This window comes from Salmo salar, chromosome ssa11 (assembly GCF_905237065.1).
Source record: "Salmo salar chromosome ssa11, Ssal_v3.1, whole genome shotgun sequence".
NCBI classification, from domain to species: Eukaryota; Metazoa; Chordata; class Actinopteri; order Salmoniformes; family Salmonidae; genus Salmo; species Salmo salar.
In genome coordinates this window covers 15,418,443-15,438,789 of record NC_059452.1, presented here as the reverse complement: position 1 = coordinate 15,438,789, position 20,347 = coordinate 15,418,443, and the positions used below count along the sequence as shown (strand labels likewise).

General features: G+C 45.3%; 1 protein-coding gene across 4 annotated transcripts in view; it reads right to left on the bottom strand.

The window, feature by feature from the left end:
- Positions 1–20,347, bottom strand: part of LOC106562161 (ankyrin repeat domain-containing protein 11) — a 150,524-nt gene that overhangs the window by 7,412 nt on the left and 122,765 nt on the right. For 3 of the 4 annotated variants that reach the window (XM_014126845.2, XM_014126846.2, XM_045689074.1), the window contains 9 exons: positions 19,608–19,740; positions 11,006–11,179; positions 9,766–9,966; positions 8,635–8,777; positions 8,399–8,546; positions 997–8,249; positions 697–795; positions 261–428; positions 34–126 (listed from right to left, as the gene is read on the bottom strand). In XM_014126845.2, the coding sequence (XP_013982320.2) occupies positions 34–126; positions 261–428; positions 697–795; positions 997–8,249; positions 8,399–8,546; positions 8,635–8,777; positions 9,766–9,966; positions 11,006–11,179; positions 19,608–19,740 (8,412 nt within the window). The remainder of the gene's footprint in view (positions 1–33; positions 127–260; positions 429–696; positions 796–996; positions 8,250–8,398; positions 8,547–8,634; positions 8,778–9,765; positions 9,967–11,005; positions 11,180–19,607; positions 19,741–20,347) is intronic. The other variant, XM_014126847.2, reaches the window with a different exon arrangement.

Sequence of the window (20,347 nt, the reverse complement as noted above, 5' to 3'; positions counted from 1 at the left end):
AAGATGTATAGTCCTTCATGCGGTCATATTTACCTTCATGCGGTCATATTTGTCATCCACATCCTGGATCCAGGAAATGAACTGGCGAGCGTTGAAGCGATCTCTCACTGACTTGTTCTCATCACCCTGAGTTAAAGATGACAAGAGTTAAAGCATGTCAGATGTTATTTTTATATGTATATAAAATATTAAGAGTAATTGGAAGAGCTGGCTAAATAAAATCCCATGTGAATGGCCCTGTCTGTCAACTTTTTGCCCACCTTTTTTACCACCCACAGACGCACCTGACTCTCTGTTGGCATGTTGTACACCTCAGAGTCCAGTAACATTGTGCAGGCACTGAATGGGACGGCCTGATTGGCTATCGTCCTTGCCGCTCTGCAATGGACCCGCAGTACTTCTTGCTCACACGAGACAATAAGCTTTTCCTGGAAGGAAAGTCAATACAATAACATTGGAGAGAGAGAGAGAAGACAGACTGGAGTTTCAACTTCACTTCAAAATCTGATAAGTTTAATGTGAAACGTCACATTTTTTACAATGCTTGGTTGGAGAAATGCATATTGCAGTTGCATTTCTATTACATAGCAGCTTTGAACATTCATCAAAGGATCGTTCAAAGCACTCCTTCTCAGTGCGACTTCAGAAGTGAGATGGATAGATATTAGGGAGGGTACAGTGAGCCTGTGTTCTTACCCTCTCTATGCTGTGCTGCAGTCTCAGCTTCCCCCTCACTGCCTCCTGCTGTCGAAAGAGCTCCTTCAGGGGCTCCGATAACGATGGAGGTGGAGCAATCTGCGAAACCAGGGCAATGATTATTTGAGGTCATGATGTAACAAATCTTTCCATTGCAACAAATTTCAAACTTTTGTGGTAAATGTGCTGGTGCGGTTATTATAGGTCACAGAATGCAGTTAATTGACGTTTATCACTAACGAAATAAAATCTAGGAATCAACAGAAGTGTGAACATTTGGAGGGGAAGGGAGGTACTCACCACTGGGATGTGCAGCTTGCTGAGAGGCTTGCCATCCAGCAGGTAGGAGCCTGTATAGGTCACGTACTCAGCGTAGCACTGAGGGGCCTGTGGTGTGATGTAGCACAAGATCTTCCTCTTCTCCTCTATTTTCTTCCGTATCTGCAGGTATTCGAAGTAAGGGTTGGAGCGGTCACTGTGGTAGGGTTCTATGTCATCCAGTTTGATGGCGTTGACAATGACAGCCAGCGTCTGTTGAATCATCTCCCTGGTCTGCTGCATGGCTGTGTTGACCAGCTGAACCTGCGGTTTCGGGAACTTCCTCTTGCGTGGATGCTGCGTCTGGGATTCCTCTTCCTCCACAGGCCGCCCTTTAGTTTTGCTGACCACTACAGGAGGCGGCGGCGGGGGAGCCGGGGTAATGGTTGGTGTGGTGGAGATGGTGGTGACAAGTTCCTTTTCTTTCTCCAGAACAACAAAGGGGGCAAAGGTAGGGGTGGGAATAGGGGTGGTTGTGGTTACAGCCATGCTCATGGTGACAGGGGTAGGGACAGGTGGAAGTATCACACTAGCAGGTATAGTGGTGGTGGTTGTACTCTCTGCTACTACTCTACTACTCTGCTTTTTTGTGGTGGTGGTGGTAGTATTCTCCTGTTTTGCCAGCATCTGGGCTCTGTTTCTGGTCATCCTCTGTGGGATCTCCTCCACCTTCTTGGGAAGGTCAGTTGACAATGTTGTCAGAGTGACCGTGAGCTTAGACGTTGTCTCAAGAGCCTCCGAAACATGGACTGTGCCTGAAATCGTGACAGCAACTGGCAGAGGAACTGAGGGGACTGGACTGCAAGTTGGCCCAACAAAGGGATCTGATATCTGCCCACTTTGTTCTGGTTTAACAGTTGTCAAGGAGTCCATACATGGAGTAATTACAACTGATAAAGACTCGGTCAGTGACATCTGCCTGTGATGCTGAGTATTGTTTGTATCAACAGCTGAGAACATCATGTTTCCATCGCTCTCATCAGTCTCTTCATATGTGGCTCTGTTTTCGAAGACCTGTGGTTTCACAAAGTTATTTTCAGGGACATTCTGAGGTTCAGACTCAAATTCTGGTTGGAAATTGTGTTTTGGTGAGGGCACAACCAAATCCTGCAAAGAATCATTGAGTGGTAGGACCGCGGCAGGGCACAGGGGTTTGGCCAGGATAGGCAGGTCAACTTCCATAAGCTCTTCGCCCGCTATTGTTTCAATAGCAGGAGGCCTTATATGAGCAGGTGGAGGCTTGTAGTCGGCAGGCTCTGCATCTCTGACATCAAGCTCTGGCATCTCTTTGTCTGGCAGAGAGGTTGGGAGGGAGAGAGAAGGGAGGTCAGGTAGAGAGAAAGGGCCAAGATCATCCAGCTCATCCACTGTAGCTGAGAACGGGTCTGTCCAGGGCACCACTGGCTCGTTGCTTACTGCTAGAGGCATATGGCTCTCAGAAATAAAGCCATGGGAGTTGTGTCTGCTGTCTTGTACTGCACAAGAAAGCTCTGAGTCCATCTGGTGATTATCCTCCAAGTTTGGCTTGCAGTCTGTGAAGAAAGACTCTAACCTTGTGGAGGATGAGGTGGTTGTCAAGTAGTTTGGTTCCATTTCCATGGGTGTCATTTCAGGTCTTGCTGGAGAAATTGGAATGTCCTCCACAGCCTCTTTTTGCTCGTCAAAGTCAGGGTCAGGTACATAAGACCTGTAAGCAGCATATGGAGGGGTCACTGATGGATGGCCAGGTATGGCAGTAATGTGCTGCAAATCACTGTCTGAATGCGAGAAGGGGCTGGTTATCTTGGAGACAGCTGCCTCTATTTCCCCATAAGTCCTTTGAGGAGATTTCAAGATCATCTCAGAGTTCCAGCTGATGGTATGATCACTGGAGTTCTCCACCAGGTTGGGTGGTGGATGTGGGGGAGTCAACTGATGCACCTCTGCAACCCTTCTCTCAGGAGATTCAGCCCAGCTCTTCCTCAAAGGCTCTTCAACCCTTGGAGGAGAGAATGAGCAGACATCCCTCGTCTCCTCAGCAGCATGATGATCAGCATCTGTTGGTTCTTCAAGATCCCCTTCCTCCTCTTCTTCGTCTTCCTCCTCCTCCTCTTCGTAATCCTCTTCTTCCTCCTCCTCCTCCTCCTCTTCCTCAACAACAGGGGGCAGATACTCACTGCCACTGACTGGGTCAGATGGAACAAGACTGGGCTCACTTTGATGAGGCTCAGAAAGGTCATCAATATCCAAGGGAGGAAGAGCAGCAGGTGCAGGGGTGGGTGGAGCAGCAATGTCCAGACACGGCTCCTGGGGGTCAGGTCTGTGGACTGGTGTTGAGGGCTTCATCAGGAAGTTATTGTAGACACTCTCAGGTAGGTGTTCACAGGACTCTGTGCCAGCCATTGCTGTGGTGGCCCCATCTAGTGCAGGCTGGGCAAGTTCCAGCCCGGGAGACAGCATTCTAATAGGTGAGAAGTAAGGAGGAGACAGGCATTCAAGTCTCTCCACTGATGCTGCCTTGTCTTCTGGAGGCTGGGAGGCTGCCAAGTCAAACTCAGAGGCGTCTGGCAAAATGTGTTGTAGAAACTTGCCAGCTTCAGCTTTGAACTCATCTTCCAGGGGTCTTCTGACATCAGACGAAGCCGATCGACTGACAAGGGGCAACTGGAGATTCTTAGCCGGAGTTACACAAGTCCCTTCTTGGAAGGTGTGTGATGAGTTGGAGTACCTGTCAAAGAAGGATGGGGAGCAGGCATTCATAGACATGGCCATGGCTGATGAGTTCTGACAATCTAACCCATCAAACATTATATCAGGGTAGTCCTCTGCACTGCAGGATGGAGTCCGTGGCGTCTGCATGATTTCCTCATAGCTGGGACAAGAGATTACAGATGTGGGGGTGGGAACACCCGTTGGTCTATTCTGATCTTGCCTAGGTGAGGCAGGGAGATTCTCTTTCATCTGATGGCCTCCAAGCCAGTCCTTTGAATTTTGAGTGTCAATGGGTTGTGGCTTTCTTTCCGGAGACATAATTTGGGCTGGGAGACCAACATCTTTGAGCTTCTTCTCTTTCAATGCAGATTCTAAACTATTCGATTTTTTGGATGATAGTTCATTGCGATTTTTCTTTATTTCCTCAGTGGACTTCGTTTTATCCCTAAGTTTGGGATCCCCTGATCTGTGTCTTAGTTTCTCCATCTGCTTCATCCTCTCCTTATGCTTCTTATGGCGTTCTTCAATCTCCTGGTCTTTTAAACCTAACATTTGCCCAAAGCTGGTTAGTTTGAGATCTCCATCAACCAGAAGCTTTGAACGTGGACGGTTGTCTTTGCGAGCTGTGTCTTTAGATTGAATTACTTTTTCATTTTCTTCTTTCACCTTGGACTTAACATGGTCCGCCCTACTGTCTTTGTCCAAAGAGTCTCGGTTTCTCTCTTTTTTCACATCAAATTTGGGACTGTCTTCCTTTGATCTTTCCTTCAGATTGGTAATTTGAGGGCTCTCTTTCAATCCACATTTGATATCCTCCTTGGAGTGTTTAAGTGATCCAAAGCCATCCGTGTACTTGTGCTTCTCCTCTTTGACTTTCTCCTTATGTTTCTCTTTTTTCTTTTTGTCCTTGATCTTATCACTGATGACAGTACTCAATTTGTCCTTGTCAGCTTTTTTAGACATCTCCTTTTCAAACTCCAATGTCTTCTCAAAATCATCTTTATCACCCTTAGACCCAAATGGAAATGTGTAAGGGTCCGCTTCTAACGGCATAGGCTCTTTCTCGAAGGGCAGACTTTCTCTGCGTCCATAGGATTCTCTTATTTCCTCTATCTTGTCTTGTTTATCCCCCTTTTCCTTCTTGACTTTGTCCTTCTCCTTGTCATGACTCTTTTTGGAGGATGATGAAGATGAATGCCGGTGCCTCTCTTTCTCTCTGAACTTGTCTTGAGGATTAGATATGGAGAGTGAGTCTCGTCTCTCATCAGTAATGTCTGGCAGGCTGATGTTGGAGGAATCATAGTAGCTGCTGAGCACTGGCTCATGACCCTGATCAGTGAAGCTGTCTGAGGATAACTCACTGTTCTTATCATTGGAGTCATCCTTGTAGTCATTCATGGCCTCTTCTTCCAGTTTCTCCAAGAGCGACTTCTCATTTTCCCCACTCCCCTTTGAGGGCTTTCTGTCGTTAACATGATCTTGCTTGTCTTTATATTTACTCTTGGTCTTTTCCTCACTGGCTTCCCTCTTGTCCAACAGCTTCTGCTTGTTTTTCTTCTCTTGGTTTGAGTCCACAGACATTCTGTCTTTGCGTTCTTTGTGTTTTGCATCAACAGAATCCTTTACTTTCTTATCTTTGTTGTGTTTCTCTAAGGAACCCTTCCTCTCTTTCCCCATATCAAATGTGGTCTTGTCTTTTTTCTTGTGGTCTTTTTCTTTCTGTTTTTCTGTTGTGTGTTTGGCCTCAGCAGAATATTTTCTGTTTTTTTCCATTTGGAAGTGATCAAGCTCATCCCTGTCAGGTGTGGAGTCTTTCCTGTGAGAATCGGACAACCCAAGGGAATCACTTAACTTGGCCACACCCCCATTGTAATTGTCTTCTTCATCCTCACTTTCATCTGTGAAAATGTCTGCGATCTTGTACCATGTTTTCTCAGGTTTAACTTTCTCAGGTTTTCGCTCCTCCTTCTTCACCTCAAGGAGATCTTTATCCCGGTCAGCATGCTTGTCCTGTGAAGCCTTTTCTTTCTTGTCCTTAGTTTGTTCTGAAGACATCTTCCTTTCCTTGTCTTTGCTGTGTGTGTCTTTGTGTTTGTCTTTAGCGCCCTCCTTCTTGTCTTTAGAGCCTCTATCTGTGTCTTTTTCCTTCAAAAGCTTCTCAGTTGAGGTCCTCTCAGGCTTCTCCTTATCCTGTTCTATGGATCGGTCTTTAGGCTTTTCCTTGTGTTTGTCAGCTTTTGTCTTTTCTCTCTTTTCCACTCCATCTCCCTTTTTCTCCTTCTCTTTTCCAGAGTGGTTCCTTTCTCTAATTTCACATGGTTTGCTGACAGTTTCAATTTCTTTGAAGGAGGCATCGTTCCCATAATCGTCTCTTATGGACTCCTGTTTGATTTTCAAGTCCTTTCTTTCTTTAGTGAATTCATATGAATCTTTTCGGTCTCTGCTGCTGTCCGTGGAGTCCTTCTCTTTCTTCTCTTTGACAGTATCTGCAGATTCCTTTCGCTTCTTCTCCTTTTCTACAGAGTGGCTGGAGTTGAGTTTCTGTTTTTCGGTCAAATCCTTTTTCTTGTCACAGATTCTTTCTGAAGAGTCTTTCTCTTTCTTCTTGGAGGTAGGCTCTTTCTCTGACCGTTTGTCATTATGATCTAGTTTCTTGTCTTTGATTTTGTTCTCCTTCCTCCGGTCTCTGCTCTCAATTTTTTCAGTTTCAACGATCAGCTTTACAGTGTTGTTTGCTTTATATTCTTTGTAGTCCTTCACAGGAGGAGCATCCCAGCTGTCATCTCCATATAGGTCGCAGTCAGAGGAAAGGTCTGACGCCCATCGGTCATGGTGGTCGTCTGAGGCACTGAGCTTGGTGTCTTCTAGGTTTAAGAAACGGTTACTGACATCATAGACTTCATAATCAGGATCTTCCTTCTGAACCTTTTCTTTCTTAGATTTTTCCTTCTCCTCCCTGGCATTTTTCTCCTTATCCACCTTTATATGTTTTTCTTCTTTTTGCTCACTGCTCTTCCTGTCTGGTTTAGATGTCTTGTCCTTTGACTTTTTCTTCTTCTCCTCTTTATGAGTCTTTTGTTGTTTCTCCTCCTTGGGCTTCTCTTTTTCCTTGAGGCTCCTTTCTTTTTCAGTTTTCAAGGGCTTTTCCCTCTCCTCCTTGCTAGGCTTCTCCTTGGTGGACTCTTTTGTTTTCTTGGATTTCTCCTCCTTAGCAGTTCTTTGCACTTCTTTTCCAGAAGACCAGTCTCTGTCCTCAGATTTGCCCTTCGACAACCTGTCCTCCTTTTTCAAATGCTCCTTTTCATGTTTAGACAGCTTGACCTTGCTTTCAGCTGGGGACTCAGTCTCAACAAGGAGTGACTTCTGCCTTGAATCATCAAAATCAAATGAGAAGCTTTTAACAAATTTCTCGTTCATGTCTTGATTGAGCACTAAACTGGGAGCCTTTTCTTTCTCTTTGTTTTTGTGCTTGTGTTTTACTTTATGCTTTTTCAACACTTTGCCATCTTTATCCGTTTTGGAGACCGTACTGTCTGTGTTGGAGTTCTTGTGAAAGTCAGAGTTCTTTTTGTCTAGTGCATTGGTGTGCACATTGTTTTTCTTTCTGTTTTCCTGTGCTTTCTTTCTCACCTGTTTCACTGACTCGACACTTGAGTCTGCAGAGGAGTAGTCCGACTCACTGGAAAGCCTTGTTCTAACCGAGTCAGAGAGGGAGCTTACATCTGACCACACAGGAGATGATACAGTCTTCCAGCCGTCTGTTCTCCACTGTTTTGGGTTATGCTCTGTCAACGAGGGTGTCAGTTTCTGAGAGCTCATGCTTCCATGAGAAGAGGAGGAAGAGGATGCAGAGTGAGTACTGAACACAGAGGATTCTTTTAGGCTCATTGTGGAGTCCTTTATACAGTTCGAGCTCTTCATAGAGCATTCATCATCCTCACTCCCTATGTCCCCACAATCAGAGTCAGAAGTGCAGAATTTGTCATTGACTTTACCAAATCTGACCTCCTTACTGACATTATTTTTTGTTTCCTTCTTCCTCTTCTTCTTAACTTTAGTCTTCTCTTTCTGCTGTTTAGAGCTCAGTGTAGCAGAGTCCCGGGCCTTGGTATTAGTAGGTGGCGCTGGTTGCCGTGGTGTGGGCATAGGTGTGAAACACAACGTCCCACCATCCTCGTCTGAGCTGTCAGAGAGAATCCGTCTAACAGCCTTCTTTGGTGTGAGCGAGTTGCTTTTGGAATAGGTTTTGACCACCTCCCCCTTCGGTACTGAAATTAAGCCGCTAGCCTTAGTGACACTGGGAGACTCCTTGCGGAACTCTTTCTTGAGCAAGTGCTTGTCGTCCACCGGAGGGACGCGCTCTTCCTCATCATCCTCGTCAAACTCATACTCGTCCTTGACGGGGGTAGTTGTTGTGGACAGGGGCTGATCCAGCCCTTTCTTCCCTTTCAGCTTCAGGCCCTTCTCAAACTCTGAGTCTGTGTTATTGCCATCAACAGAACTGGATGGGGCAAACGATGGGGCATCTTCTTCCTCTGAGGATTCTGAAAAATAGATAAATAAATAACAGTTAAAGAACAGCAAAAATCTGTCACACCCAGTGGTTAAAAGAAAAGCAAGGAAGTTAAAATACAAGTAACAAATGGCAGAGTGAAGGTGTTCAGAGCTACTCATGGTATAAAATGCCACACACCTGACGAGCTCTCCTCACTGGAGGTATACGTGCCTTTTCCAAGCAACAGATTGAGCATCGTTGGGGAGTTAGCAACCTTCAACGCGGTTTCACCCCTTCTGTTGCTTTGTCGAGGGTCCCCTCCATACCTTAAAAGCAACTTTACCACCTACAAAGAAACATGAACATTGGTCTCAGACCTAAACACGGCAATTGACTATATCCATGAGCAATCACAAACGTAACGCTGAAGTTACCTTGAAGTGCCCGTTGTTTGATGCGTCATGCAGAGGGGTGTCATCGTCCAGGCCCTTGGTGTTGACCTCTGCACCGGCTGCCAGCAGCTGCTTGGCCACGTCGTAGTAGCCTCGGTTGCATGCTTCATGCAGTGCAGTCCAGCCTGTGAATCCCAAACACAGTTAAATAACGGCTCTAATGTTTCTCAAATGTCGGATTCAAAATTATTATAGCACCCAATTCTGAACATTTTAGATTGCTAGAGAAGCAAAGAAATGGGCAACTATTTACATAAATATAAAAAGTAATACAGAGGTATGGAGATATGAGGTGAAAGGCAGGAGCATGCACTAGCGGGGGGGGGGGGCAGTGCCCCTGTGACAACAATTTTGGACCCCCTTGTGGCCCCCCTAAATGTGGAGTATGAAATAATTTTTACATAACAAATTTTTGCTATCGTACTTTTTTTTACATCCGTTATTAGACAGTGGCAACGCAGAACATGGTCTTTTGCCTACAATGCAGTGAAGAAAACGATATGACAACAATAACGTCTAATGTAACTGGCCCCTCTAACAGTACAACTGGCCCCAGCTTGGCCCCCCCAGTTGAAATGGTCTAGAACCACCACTGGGAGCATGGAGGAGGAGAAGAGAAGAGAAGAGAAGAGAAGAGAAGAGAAGAGAAGAGAAGAGAAGAGAAGAGAAGAGAAGAGAAGAGAAGAGAAGAGAAGAGAAGAGAAGAGAAGAGAAGAGAAGAGAAGAGAAGAGAAGAGAAGAGAAGAGAAGAGAAGAGAAGAGAAGAGAAGAGGAGAGGAGAGGAGAGGAGAGGAGAGGAGAGGAGAGGAGAGGAGAGGAGAGAGAGAGAGAGAGAGAGAGAGAGAGAGAGAGAGAGAGAGAGAGAGAAGGAGCAGAGAGGAAGAGAGAGGAGGAGCAGAGAGGGAGAGAGAGGAGGAGGAGCAGAGAGAGAGAGGAGGAGGAGCAGAGAGAGGAGGAGCAGAGAGAAAGAGAAGGAGGAGCAGAGAGAGAGAGGAGGAGGAGCAGAGAGAGGAGGAGCAGAGAGAAAGAGAAGGAGGAGCAGAGAGAAAGAGAGAGAGAGGAGGAGCAGAGAGAGTAAGATGACCACCAGCCTGCAGTGGCAGCGACGCTCACCTGCAAAGTCTTTTACATTCACGTCAGCTCCCTCACTGATGAGCTCCTTGATGCGGCGTGCCTCTCCGCGGATGGCTGACCGGTGCAGCCTCGTCTCGCCCCTCTCATTTCTCTTGTTTACTTTGTCTTTGGTTTTAGATGCAGAGTTTGGCGTTCCCTTCTGGCCCAGACTTGACTGTGACTGATGCTTTGGTGTTGTGTCTACAAAAACAGGACAAAAACTGAGTTTTAATAGAATTGGCATGATTCATTTCTATAGTAAAAACATGAGCCAAATGAGCATATGGCTACATATTACAGTACCATTACGTAACAGTGCAGAATATTTAATTGAAAAACAACTGTTACAACTCCATCGCCTGTAGGTGGCGCTCTTGCTCAAAACATCAAAAGAAGAACTCCAAGACTCCCACTTGCTTGAGTTCATTTCATCACATTTAGTGGATTAAACCAAAGCCTTAACCACGTGTACATTATTGAGTTTGCAGAGCGTGGTCCTGAATGCTATTTGAAACTCACTTCATCTGGGTTCTGTCTTTAAGGAACAAAACTCAGGCACGGATGTTTTTAACAGTAGCAACCCGCCAAATAATACTAACAGGAAACATATAACCCAAATCAGAAGCACGACATAATTACCAACACACAGATCAGAGCTATTACTTAATAAGAGGAAATAGCCTACTAAAGCCTACGTTTCCTAAACGTTTAATCGCAATGTTTTAACGACAGAACATAAGTACAGCACTTGAAGAGGAAATGCTAGATCCGACTAATCTAAATACAGATAACAGATATGAAATGAACAAAAAGCCTGGGTCTGGATATTCTGTGGTTTGGCCCAGATCTGATATGGCACTATTAGTCCCCTCAGACTCAATCCCTGGGGTAAACGACTTTCATTTCCCTCATGGTTGAACGCTACATCCTAAAACAAAGCAGCAACAATTGACCGTACAGGAATGTGACACCAACTTCTAGAGCCCCAAAATCTCCCCACAACCAGCCAGGCCCAGAAAAGAACAGTGGACTAAGACAGCAGAGGTCCATTTCACTGCAGTAATGGAAATTGATGAGGGTTATCTTGTATAATTGAATTCTAATTAAGCAGTGTGGTCTGTTCTTTAATGAAGCATGGAGCAAAAGTGTGGCTGGGACGCTAAGCACCAGGGACACAGCACCCCCATCCCCCCCCTTCCCCCGAACCCTCAGAGACGTGGCACCCATGACAAACACGCACCTGGACTGTTGACTGACTCTTCAGCCGTCATCTGCATGAGAAGAGCCACCTGCTGCCGCTCAGAGAGGGGGTACCCGGCCCGGATCCCTGGCATGCCCATCCCAAACGGCAGGCCTGACTTCCTGGTGTTGGTGGGCTCCTTTTTAATGCGCTTCCGTTCCGGACCTTGCTTTTCTGCGAGGAGAGAGGGAAACGGACAATGTGAGGCCTATGGGTAGCACAGACACGCATACAAACACAGGATAGCACATTGCTCAGGTTATATCGGCGTCTACTTCAGCATGTCAAATTGAAGTGATCTCCTTTCTGACCACAACAAGTCATTGATAACACTCATTCAACATCTCCATGGCAACAGGTCAGATAAGTGTCCTCGGTGACGTTCTAAGGAACCCCCCCCAGGTAAAACCCCTACCAACTTCTAGTCTAGTTTAGCCCGCATCCATCTTCTGAGGCAGCGGATGGTGGTGGGCATAAAAACCCAGGTGCCCCATCTGATGTTATGGCTCTCTCAGGGGGTGTGACTCGGCAGAGCGACAGTGATTACAAAATGTCCGGTGTTCATTTCAACGTGGCCGAGCCAAGGTCATCACAATGGCGACTTGCTGCTGGACAAAAGCAGCTGCTCCTCAAAGACACGCCCCATCAATTATTTTCAGTGCCATGAGGAATTATCAAAATCTCCACAGCAATGTCAGTCTTACTTTACTATTGAGACACATGAATACATAAACACTCTACATTTGCAACTGCTGGACGATTTGGTGGTATGCTCCGACAATGTTTGAACAAACTGTGCTAGCTACAAGATCCTTCCAAAACGTTTTGCCATCAATAAAAACAAATGACATGGCCTTCAACTGTGTCCATGGAGACATCAACACATGCCATCTAATCAAAGGGGAGATCTACAAGCCTGCTCGCTGTAGCTCTCAACAGGGTGGATCGCTCAAGGCCACAAACACAATTAATAGGAGTAGGAAACATGGCAGCTCACGCTTCCGGTCACAAAACCCTTTCCAGAGATTTTCCATAGTCAGAGCTGATGAACTTTCACTAACATCTGTGAATACTTATGCCTAATGTACCCCCCCACCCCTGATACACACTCACATTCTGAAAGGAATTTGCCATTTAGACACATTCCTTTTATTCAGACTTAAACAGCATGAACCACAGCAGTGGATGTTTCAGACGGTGGATGTCGAGGACTGAAAACGCTACAGTTGCTTTTCCAAGCCTTTACAGTGGGCCCCAGTCAGTAATGAGCCCACTTCAGTACTTGAAAAGGGCTGCTATCAAACCACATACAAGCCTCTAATTACAATGACTTTTTCTACCAGATTTGGACATGCATTGAGTAGGCAAAGCGGCACGCAAACATGTGTGATCCATTTTCAATGTAAATGAGATAGAGTGGGAAGACAGGAAAAAAACAAAACAGCAGGATAACCCTCACACACATCCCACATGGATTACAAGGATGGAATTAAGACAGAGGCATCTGAAAATGCAATGTAAGCCCACAGATATCCATAGCTGCTTCTAATTAAACAATTAAATAAGTTATGAAACATTTTAGACTATATATACACATTGGCAAAAGGCCTATGTATACAAAGTAACTTCAACTAGGTTGATCCCTCAATCTCCCACTCTCTCCCTCTCCCACACATACAAGCATGCATGCATGCATACATATACATACATATACATACATGTACACACACAGTGAACAGTCATAGAGAAAAGTGTGCAGTCGTTTAAAAGTGTTTAGCTTGTGGAAAAGAGCCCGTTACTCTCTGCTTTCAACTGAACGATTCAAAGATCGGCTTCAAGGAAAAAAACTCAAAAACGACATTTTGTTCATTAGTCTACTGTTGATACAGTCCCAAAATGTTTTGCATGTCAGCAGTCACATTCTCAAGACATTGGAATTTCAAGAAGCAAAGTATCACTTGCGTTTTGCATCATCATGATGATGTGGCATTTGACTTTTCCTTTAACTTGAGAGATCTGATGGGAAAGTTGGAGGGAGATCAAGCTACCTCACTGTTCCCAGGAACGCCAGCCTAGGCCAGGGGCGGGGGCCACAGCAAGACAACAGTCAAGTTACAATGGGCCCATGACGCCATTGTGTTAGCCTATTGTGGAAACTTCACTATCAGCTTCCCACAGTGGGGGCAGGCAAAACCAGAACCAGCCCAACCAGAGGAACCAGGTAGGCCTAGTCCGGTTGTGGTGTCCCCAAATTCAATAGGACAACAAAGACAAGCTCGTTTTTCTTTCATTCCACTTGGGACATCAAACATGCTAACATCCTGTCTTTCTCTGAGTGACAGCTACGGATATAGTCAGACCAGTTCTGTCAGTTGGGGTTCCTGCAGCGTGGGAGAGTTATTATTATTAGAGGTAGACCTGGTGAGCTTTGTTTGCTTTACTGCAATGTGTATGTAGGACTGGCCTGTGTTATATTACGTACAACATGGGAATCAACTGTGAAGACACAAGCGAGGCGACTAGGCAGGCTGAGATCTCATGGTCAACGTGTAAACACATTAGCACCACAACTCAGTCTTCCTTCTCAGACTGAGATTGAAAACAAAGCATGAACACTACTAGCGCTTACTACCACACATGCCAACACCACCACCACCACCACCACCACCGCCGCCTAGTCACACAGCAGCCAGACATGTTCATGCTCATGTATGAAGATTACCTTCAGGAGAATGTCATGGCGTGGGATAGTGAGAGGTAATTCCCTCCTACTCAGAAGACAGGGAGAGAAGAGAGAGCTCCGTTGTCAAGCAGCCCAGTCAGACACAGCCGGCAAACAGGAAATGACGGAAGAGACCGGAAGTGGCCACAGGATGTTGTGTCACTGATTTGTTTTGTGCTTGGCTATGATGACGAGAGCCGATGGAAAGTGTCGGTGCAGAACAACAGTCTTCAGTGGTGGTAATGACAGAGAGCGAGACAGATCGGCAGAGTACCAAAGGGCTTTCTCTCACACTGGCCTATTAAAGAGCTGCCGCTTACTGCTTGACCTCCTTATCTCCATGTACAGTGTACACTGGGCCATCCTGATGTAGGGTACCGTACACAAGGGGTCAAAGACGGTCTGGAGAAACAATGGAACCTTTTCAGAACGCCTGGACAGAGTGCAACTACTAGCCTATCTAATATTCCTAGTGGAGACCGTCAAGCTCCAAAACAACTGAACCCAGACCAAATCTGATATCAAGTCAAGTAACAGTGAATAATTCATGGATCTTCCAAAGGATGGGAGATGAAATATTACAAAAACATTTCTCCCTCCAGGGATCTGAATAATGGTGGTGTGCAGCAGACAGACAGGGATGATTTGGGCTGCGGGGGAGAAGACCTCAAGCCAGCAGCCCCCCGTCCCTACTGAAAGCAGCACCTGCTGCACCTGCTGATAAGACAGGCATCCTGTATTCCTGCCATATCGTGAAGAAGATGATGTGTGTGCTAGCCTGGCAGCAGCTGATCTGCACTCATCACAGTCTTGGATCCTTCTCCCACTCTTCATAGCCTTATCCAGAGCAGTCTCCTCGCTGAGGAGCCCTGGCCATGACTCCTACACTCCCGCTGCAAGGCCTGTCGATGGTCCCCACGCCAATACAGGGTACAACAATGATCTGCTACACAAGCTACCATCTCTAGAAGAATGCCTTGCAAACTGTCAAAACAGTGTGTTCAAGATGAGAGCAAATCACTGCAATCAGCTACATCATTCATCTAACAGATGCCTCGGGGAGAAAACTTCCAGTAGAGATCGAGTGCCCAGTTAGAACCATACAAATGGATGTTATGCACACAAATAAGGCTCCACCACACACACTGACTTCACGTTATGTACTGACAGGGCAGTACTAGGCCTAGATAACTAAAATCATAGAACACTGTCATCTTGTGGGTTTGGAGCAAAGACAACAAATGCCGAATGCAGCAAATCCCTGGTAAGAAAATGACCGACAGCATGAATTCCACAATTCAAATGAAGTATGTAGCCTAGTCTACGTTAGATGAGTTCCCTGTGTCCCTCTACTGCCGGTTTCCATCAAAACTAGCCAAATAATAAGGGGATGTGAAGGGTCTGACTTGCTCATCTTTCATAGCTGAACAATACAATCAAAAATAGTCACACCGTACATTTCTCAAAAGCCAATATGTTACGAATTCAACACCATCTTTTTGTTTAGCTGCCTCAAGCTATAGCTTCAAAACATTATCTCATAGGCCAATTATGGTAATTTGTGTTACGGATGCCATGCAAAACCACTGAGTACATAGCATAGCCTCAGTCTGAACTCTCCATCAGCACACTAGCACTAGGACCTGGAAGCACAGGGGTGTATTCTCCCAGCAGCCCCGCAGCACAGTGAAAACAACAGACAAGTAGTTCCTTTTCTGAGCAGAAGAGGAGCCACGCTGGACTGACTGCCATACCCTCAGACAGATTGAGAAAGAGATAGAGAGACCGAGCGAGGAGGGCGAAAGAGAAAATAGCTATGAAGTCATTAAGGAGGTTTCTGTTTCATCACTCGCTCTCTCTGTGTTGTTTTTTTCCACTCAGGATGAGGGTGGAGAAATGTGAAGCTCTCTCTCCTTCAGGGGGTCATATGAAGCCCAGCCCACTAGGAGAGGACTGTACAGCCTGCACTTTCCTCAAAGTTCACTACTGGAATCCCTGTGGCGGTTTTTCCCAGGGTTCAGAATCCCTCTGTGGTCTCTTGACATTCATCTCCACCAGACATAAGGCCTGCAGCAGCACAGCCGGACCAGACTCCTCTAGCAGAACCTGGGTGGCAGGACCACCTCTGGTCTTTTCTGCAGGCACAAGGGAGCAGGCCAGGGGCACACAACCCCTCCATACACGGGCCTACTGGGCCACAGTCTAGACTCTATCCCCACAATGAAGGGCCAAAGAAAGAGAGTTCACCATATCAAGGGGAGATACAGGATCATTAGAAAGACACCAATGTCAGGGGGAGGGGACAGCTGCAAAGTGCTTAACAAATTCCTTAGGGTATAGACTACAGGTCAACCGATTAGGATTTTTCAACGCCGATGCCGATTATTGCAGGGCCATAAAAAGCCGATACCGATTAATCAGCCATTTTTTAAAAATGTATTTATATAATATATATTATATATGTAATAATGGCAATTACAACAATACTGAATGAACAATTATTTTAACTTAATATAATACATAAATAAAATCTATTTAGTCTCAAATAAATAATGAAACATGTTGAATTTGGTTTAAATAATGCAAAAACAAAGTGTTGGAGAAGAAAGTAAAAGTGCAATATGTGCCTTTAAGTTCCTTGCTCAGAACATGAGAAGATATGAAAGCTGGTGGTTCCTTTTAACATGAGTCTTCAATATTCCCAGTTAAGAAGTTTTAGGTTGTAGTTTTTATTGGAATTATGACGGGTCGACTATTTCTCTCTATATCATTTATATTTCCTATACCTTTGACTATAGGCACTTTAGTATTGCCAGACTAATCTCAGGAGTTGATAGGCTTGAAGTCATAAACAGCGCTGTGAATCAAGCATTGCTAAGAGCTGCTGGCAAACACAGTAAAGTTTGAATGAATGCTTACGAGCGTGCTGCTGCCTACCACCACTCAGTCAGACTGCTCTATCAAATATCAAATCATAGACTTAATTATAATATAATAGACAGAGAAATACGAGCCTTTGGCCATTAATATGGTCAAATCCGTAAACTATCATTTCGAAAACAAAACGTTTATTCTTTCAGTGAAATACGGAACCGTTCCGTATTTTATCTAACGGATGGCATCCCTAAGTCTAAATATTGCTGTTACATTGCACAACCTTCAATGTTATGTCATAATATGGAAAATTATTTCGCAACGAGCCAGGCGGCCCAAACTGTTGCATATACCCTGACTCTGCGTGCAATGAACGCAAGAGAAGTGACACAATTTCCCTAGTTTAATATTGCCTGCTAACCTGGATTTCTTTTAACTAAATATGCAGGTTAAACAAAATATACTTCTGTGTATTGATTTAAAGAAAGGCATTGATGTTTATGGTTAGGTACATTCGTGCAACGGTTGTGCTTTTTTCGCGAATGTGCTTTTGTTAAATCATCCCCCGTTTGGCGAAGTAGGCTGTGATTTGATGATAAATTTACAGGCACCGCATTGATTATATGCAATGCAGGGCAAGCTAGTTAACCTAGTAATATCATCAACCATGTGTAGTTAACTAGTGATTATGTGAAGATTGATTGTTTTTTATAAGATAATTAGTGCCGATTAGTGCGCTAGAAACTTACCTTGGCTCATTGCAGCCACAAGGTCATTTTGACGCTGCACTCACATAACAGGTGGTCAGCCTGCCACGCAGTCTCCTCGTGGAATGCAATGTAATCGGTGTCCAAAAATGCAGATTACCGATTGTTATGAAAACTTGAAATCAGTCCTAATTAATCGGCCATGCCGATTAATCGGTCGACCTCTAGTATAGACAATAATACAGCATGAAAGGAACTAGCTATCAAGGCCAAGACAACAGAAGAGGGGGAGTGTGTGTGTGAAACCACACACAAACACACCACATGGAGACAAAACTTACATAATGAAGGATGAACCATTTAATGAATGTTTCCATTGTGCAGCCAGGTTTAAGACACGTGAATGGAGAAGACACTGAGAAGGATAACAGGCAGGGAACACGAAGACATTTCCACCCAGAAAGTGTATAAATTACAGGCAAAGCCAATGAGTGAATTATGGTCTAGTTAATGTGAGAGACTGACAGATATCCAGCCTAGTAGTAGAGGCAGAGACTCCACCCTAACATCAGCATGACAACGGACAATCAGGGCACTGTTCTAGACAGGGGGAGGGGAGAAACTGAGGTGGGAGGCAACCTTTCTCTGCCAACAGCCTGCTACCAGGTTACAGAGTCACTACCACCTGCAAACACACAACCAAGCCACTATACTATAGTAGTGACTAACAAGGGGAATTGACTACGCTCCTGATTTGGTCACTAAAGCTACACTGAGAACACAGGTTCTATATTCAATATATCTTAAAAATAGAGAAGTACAATTTTCTAACTTTTCCTGCAAAAAGGTCACTGAAACAAAAAGAGAAATGTACACAATGGTTTGGACACCATATTACCCAAAGAAACAGCTGAAGTTCACAGCAGCATATCAAACCAACCCAATAACCCAGCACACAGATGTGGGTTCCATTACCGTACATGTTATTACAGACCATCATCAACAAATCATTTCAAGATCCTCAAAGCTCAAGCCAAACAAGCTGGAACAGTAGTTCCCCCTTTCTCTCTTATTAAAGAATAACACAAGTGAGTGTCTCACCCCAAACCTTTTCAGGCCCTCGTGATTGACAAATCCTCACTTAATTGGCCCATGTTCCGTGTGGCCTTTTTCTCTTTTTCCCAATGATGGACAGTTGAACCAAGTTAAACCAAGGCTAAACAAAACACACAGCCCTCTTTGAGGTTTTCTTCTTTGAGGTTAGAAAAAAAACAGCCTGCAGGAGCTTAACCATCACACCTCACAGCCCAGCGCCTCTTCAACCTCAGGAGGCTGAAGAAATTTAGCTTGGCTCATAAGACCCTCAAACTTTAACAAATGCACCATTGAGAGCATCCTGTCGGGCTGTATCACCGCCTGGCACTGCAACTGCACCGCCCTCAACCGCAGGGCTCTCCAGAGGGTGGTGTGGTCAGCCCAACGCATCACCTGGGGCAAACTGCCTGCCCTCCAGGACATCTACAGCACCCGGTGTCACAGGAAGGCCAAAGAGATCATCAAGAACCTCAGCCACCTGGGCTACTGTCACTAGCTGGCTACCACCCGGTTACTCTGCCATGCACCTTAGAGGCTGCTGCCCTATGTACATACTGAAGTCTTGGAATACGGGTCACTTTAATAATGATTACATACTGTTTAATCCACTTCATATGTATATACTGTATTCTAGTCAAGGCCTATCCTATTTAACTACTGCTGTACATATACTATTCTTCAGATACACTACATATTCTATCCATATACTGTCTATATGATCTATACATTCCATCCCATCCACCCACACACACACACATATTTATACTCCGGACTCCGACATCGCTCCTCCTAATATTTCTATATTTCTTAATTTCATTCTTTAACTTTTTAGATTTCTGTGTATTGTTAGATATTACCTAACTTTTGGCGCTAGGGAACACAAGCATTACGCTACACACGCAGTAACATCTGCTAAATATGTGTATGCACATATAGGGGCGGCAGGTAGCCTAGTGGTTAGAGCGTTGGGCCAGTTGGGCCACTGTCGAATCCCTGAGCTGACAAGGTAAAAATATGTCGTTCTGCCCCTGAACAAGGCAGTTAACCCACTGTTCCTAGGCCGTCATTGTAAATAACAATTTGTTCTTAACTGGCTTGCCTAGTTAAATGAAGGTTTAAAAAATCTTTAAAAAAATGTAATTTCATTTCATTTTCCCAGCATGCACAGGAAGTGATGTAACATCCCCTCCCCCTCCAGTCTTACCTGAGTCAGAATCTTTCTGGTCTCCATTGGCTCCAACAGTGAAGGGAAGCTTCCTCTTGGATGCCTTCTCTTTCATCTCTTTGACGCCATCGCTGCGGTCCAATTTAGGAGTCTTGTTTGACAATACTTTATCCTGGCAAATAAAAAAAGAAAACATGAACACCATATTGCACAGCTATAACAGTAAAGACACACAGATGATCATTTATGAGGTACACTACTAGCTACTAAAACTGTAGTTTAAAATGAAAGGGCCGATGTGGAAGGATATTTATAGAACTTCCTCTAGACGAGTGCCAAGCTTCAGCCTAATGTTTGAGACTTCCCTTAGCACTGGGAGAAGACAGAGCCTGACAGACAGACAGAGGGACACAGGCCATCCAGGCCAGCACACATTGACAGAGGCACACAAAGAGACAGGCAGGCGGCAGCTGTGTTTCCCAAAGATTTACACTGCAACGTGCTTCTGTCTGCCGAGAGACTTCCAGCGATTAGGGGATTTGCAGAGCGTGACTTTTCCATGGAATTTCCTCTCGGCGTTCCGGCAGCAGAGGAGCAGAGGCAGACAGTCCCAAATGGAAAGAGAGAGATGGAAGGAGCGGTAACACCGCCGGGGTCTGTGGTCCACGGCAACTGGAACCCATCAGAAGCTCCCGTCCCCCCGTCTGCAAGCGGCCTGCTCCGGCACCAACGGCTCCCTATGGCTGACGTTCTGTCTATACAGCACAGTGCTGCCTCTC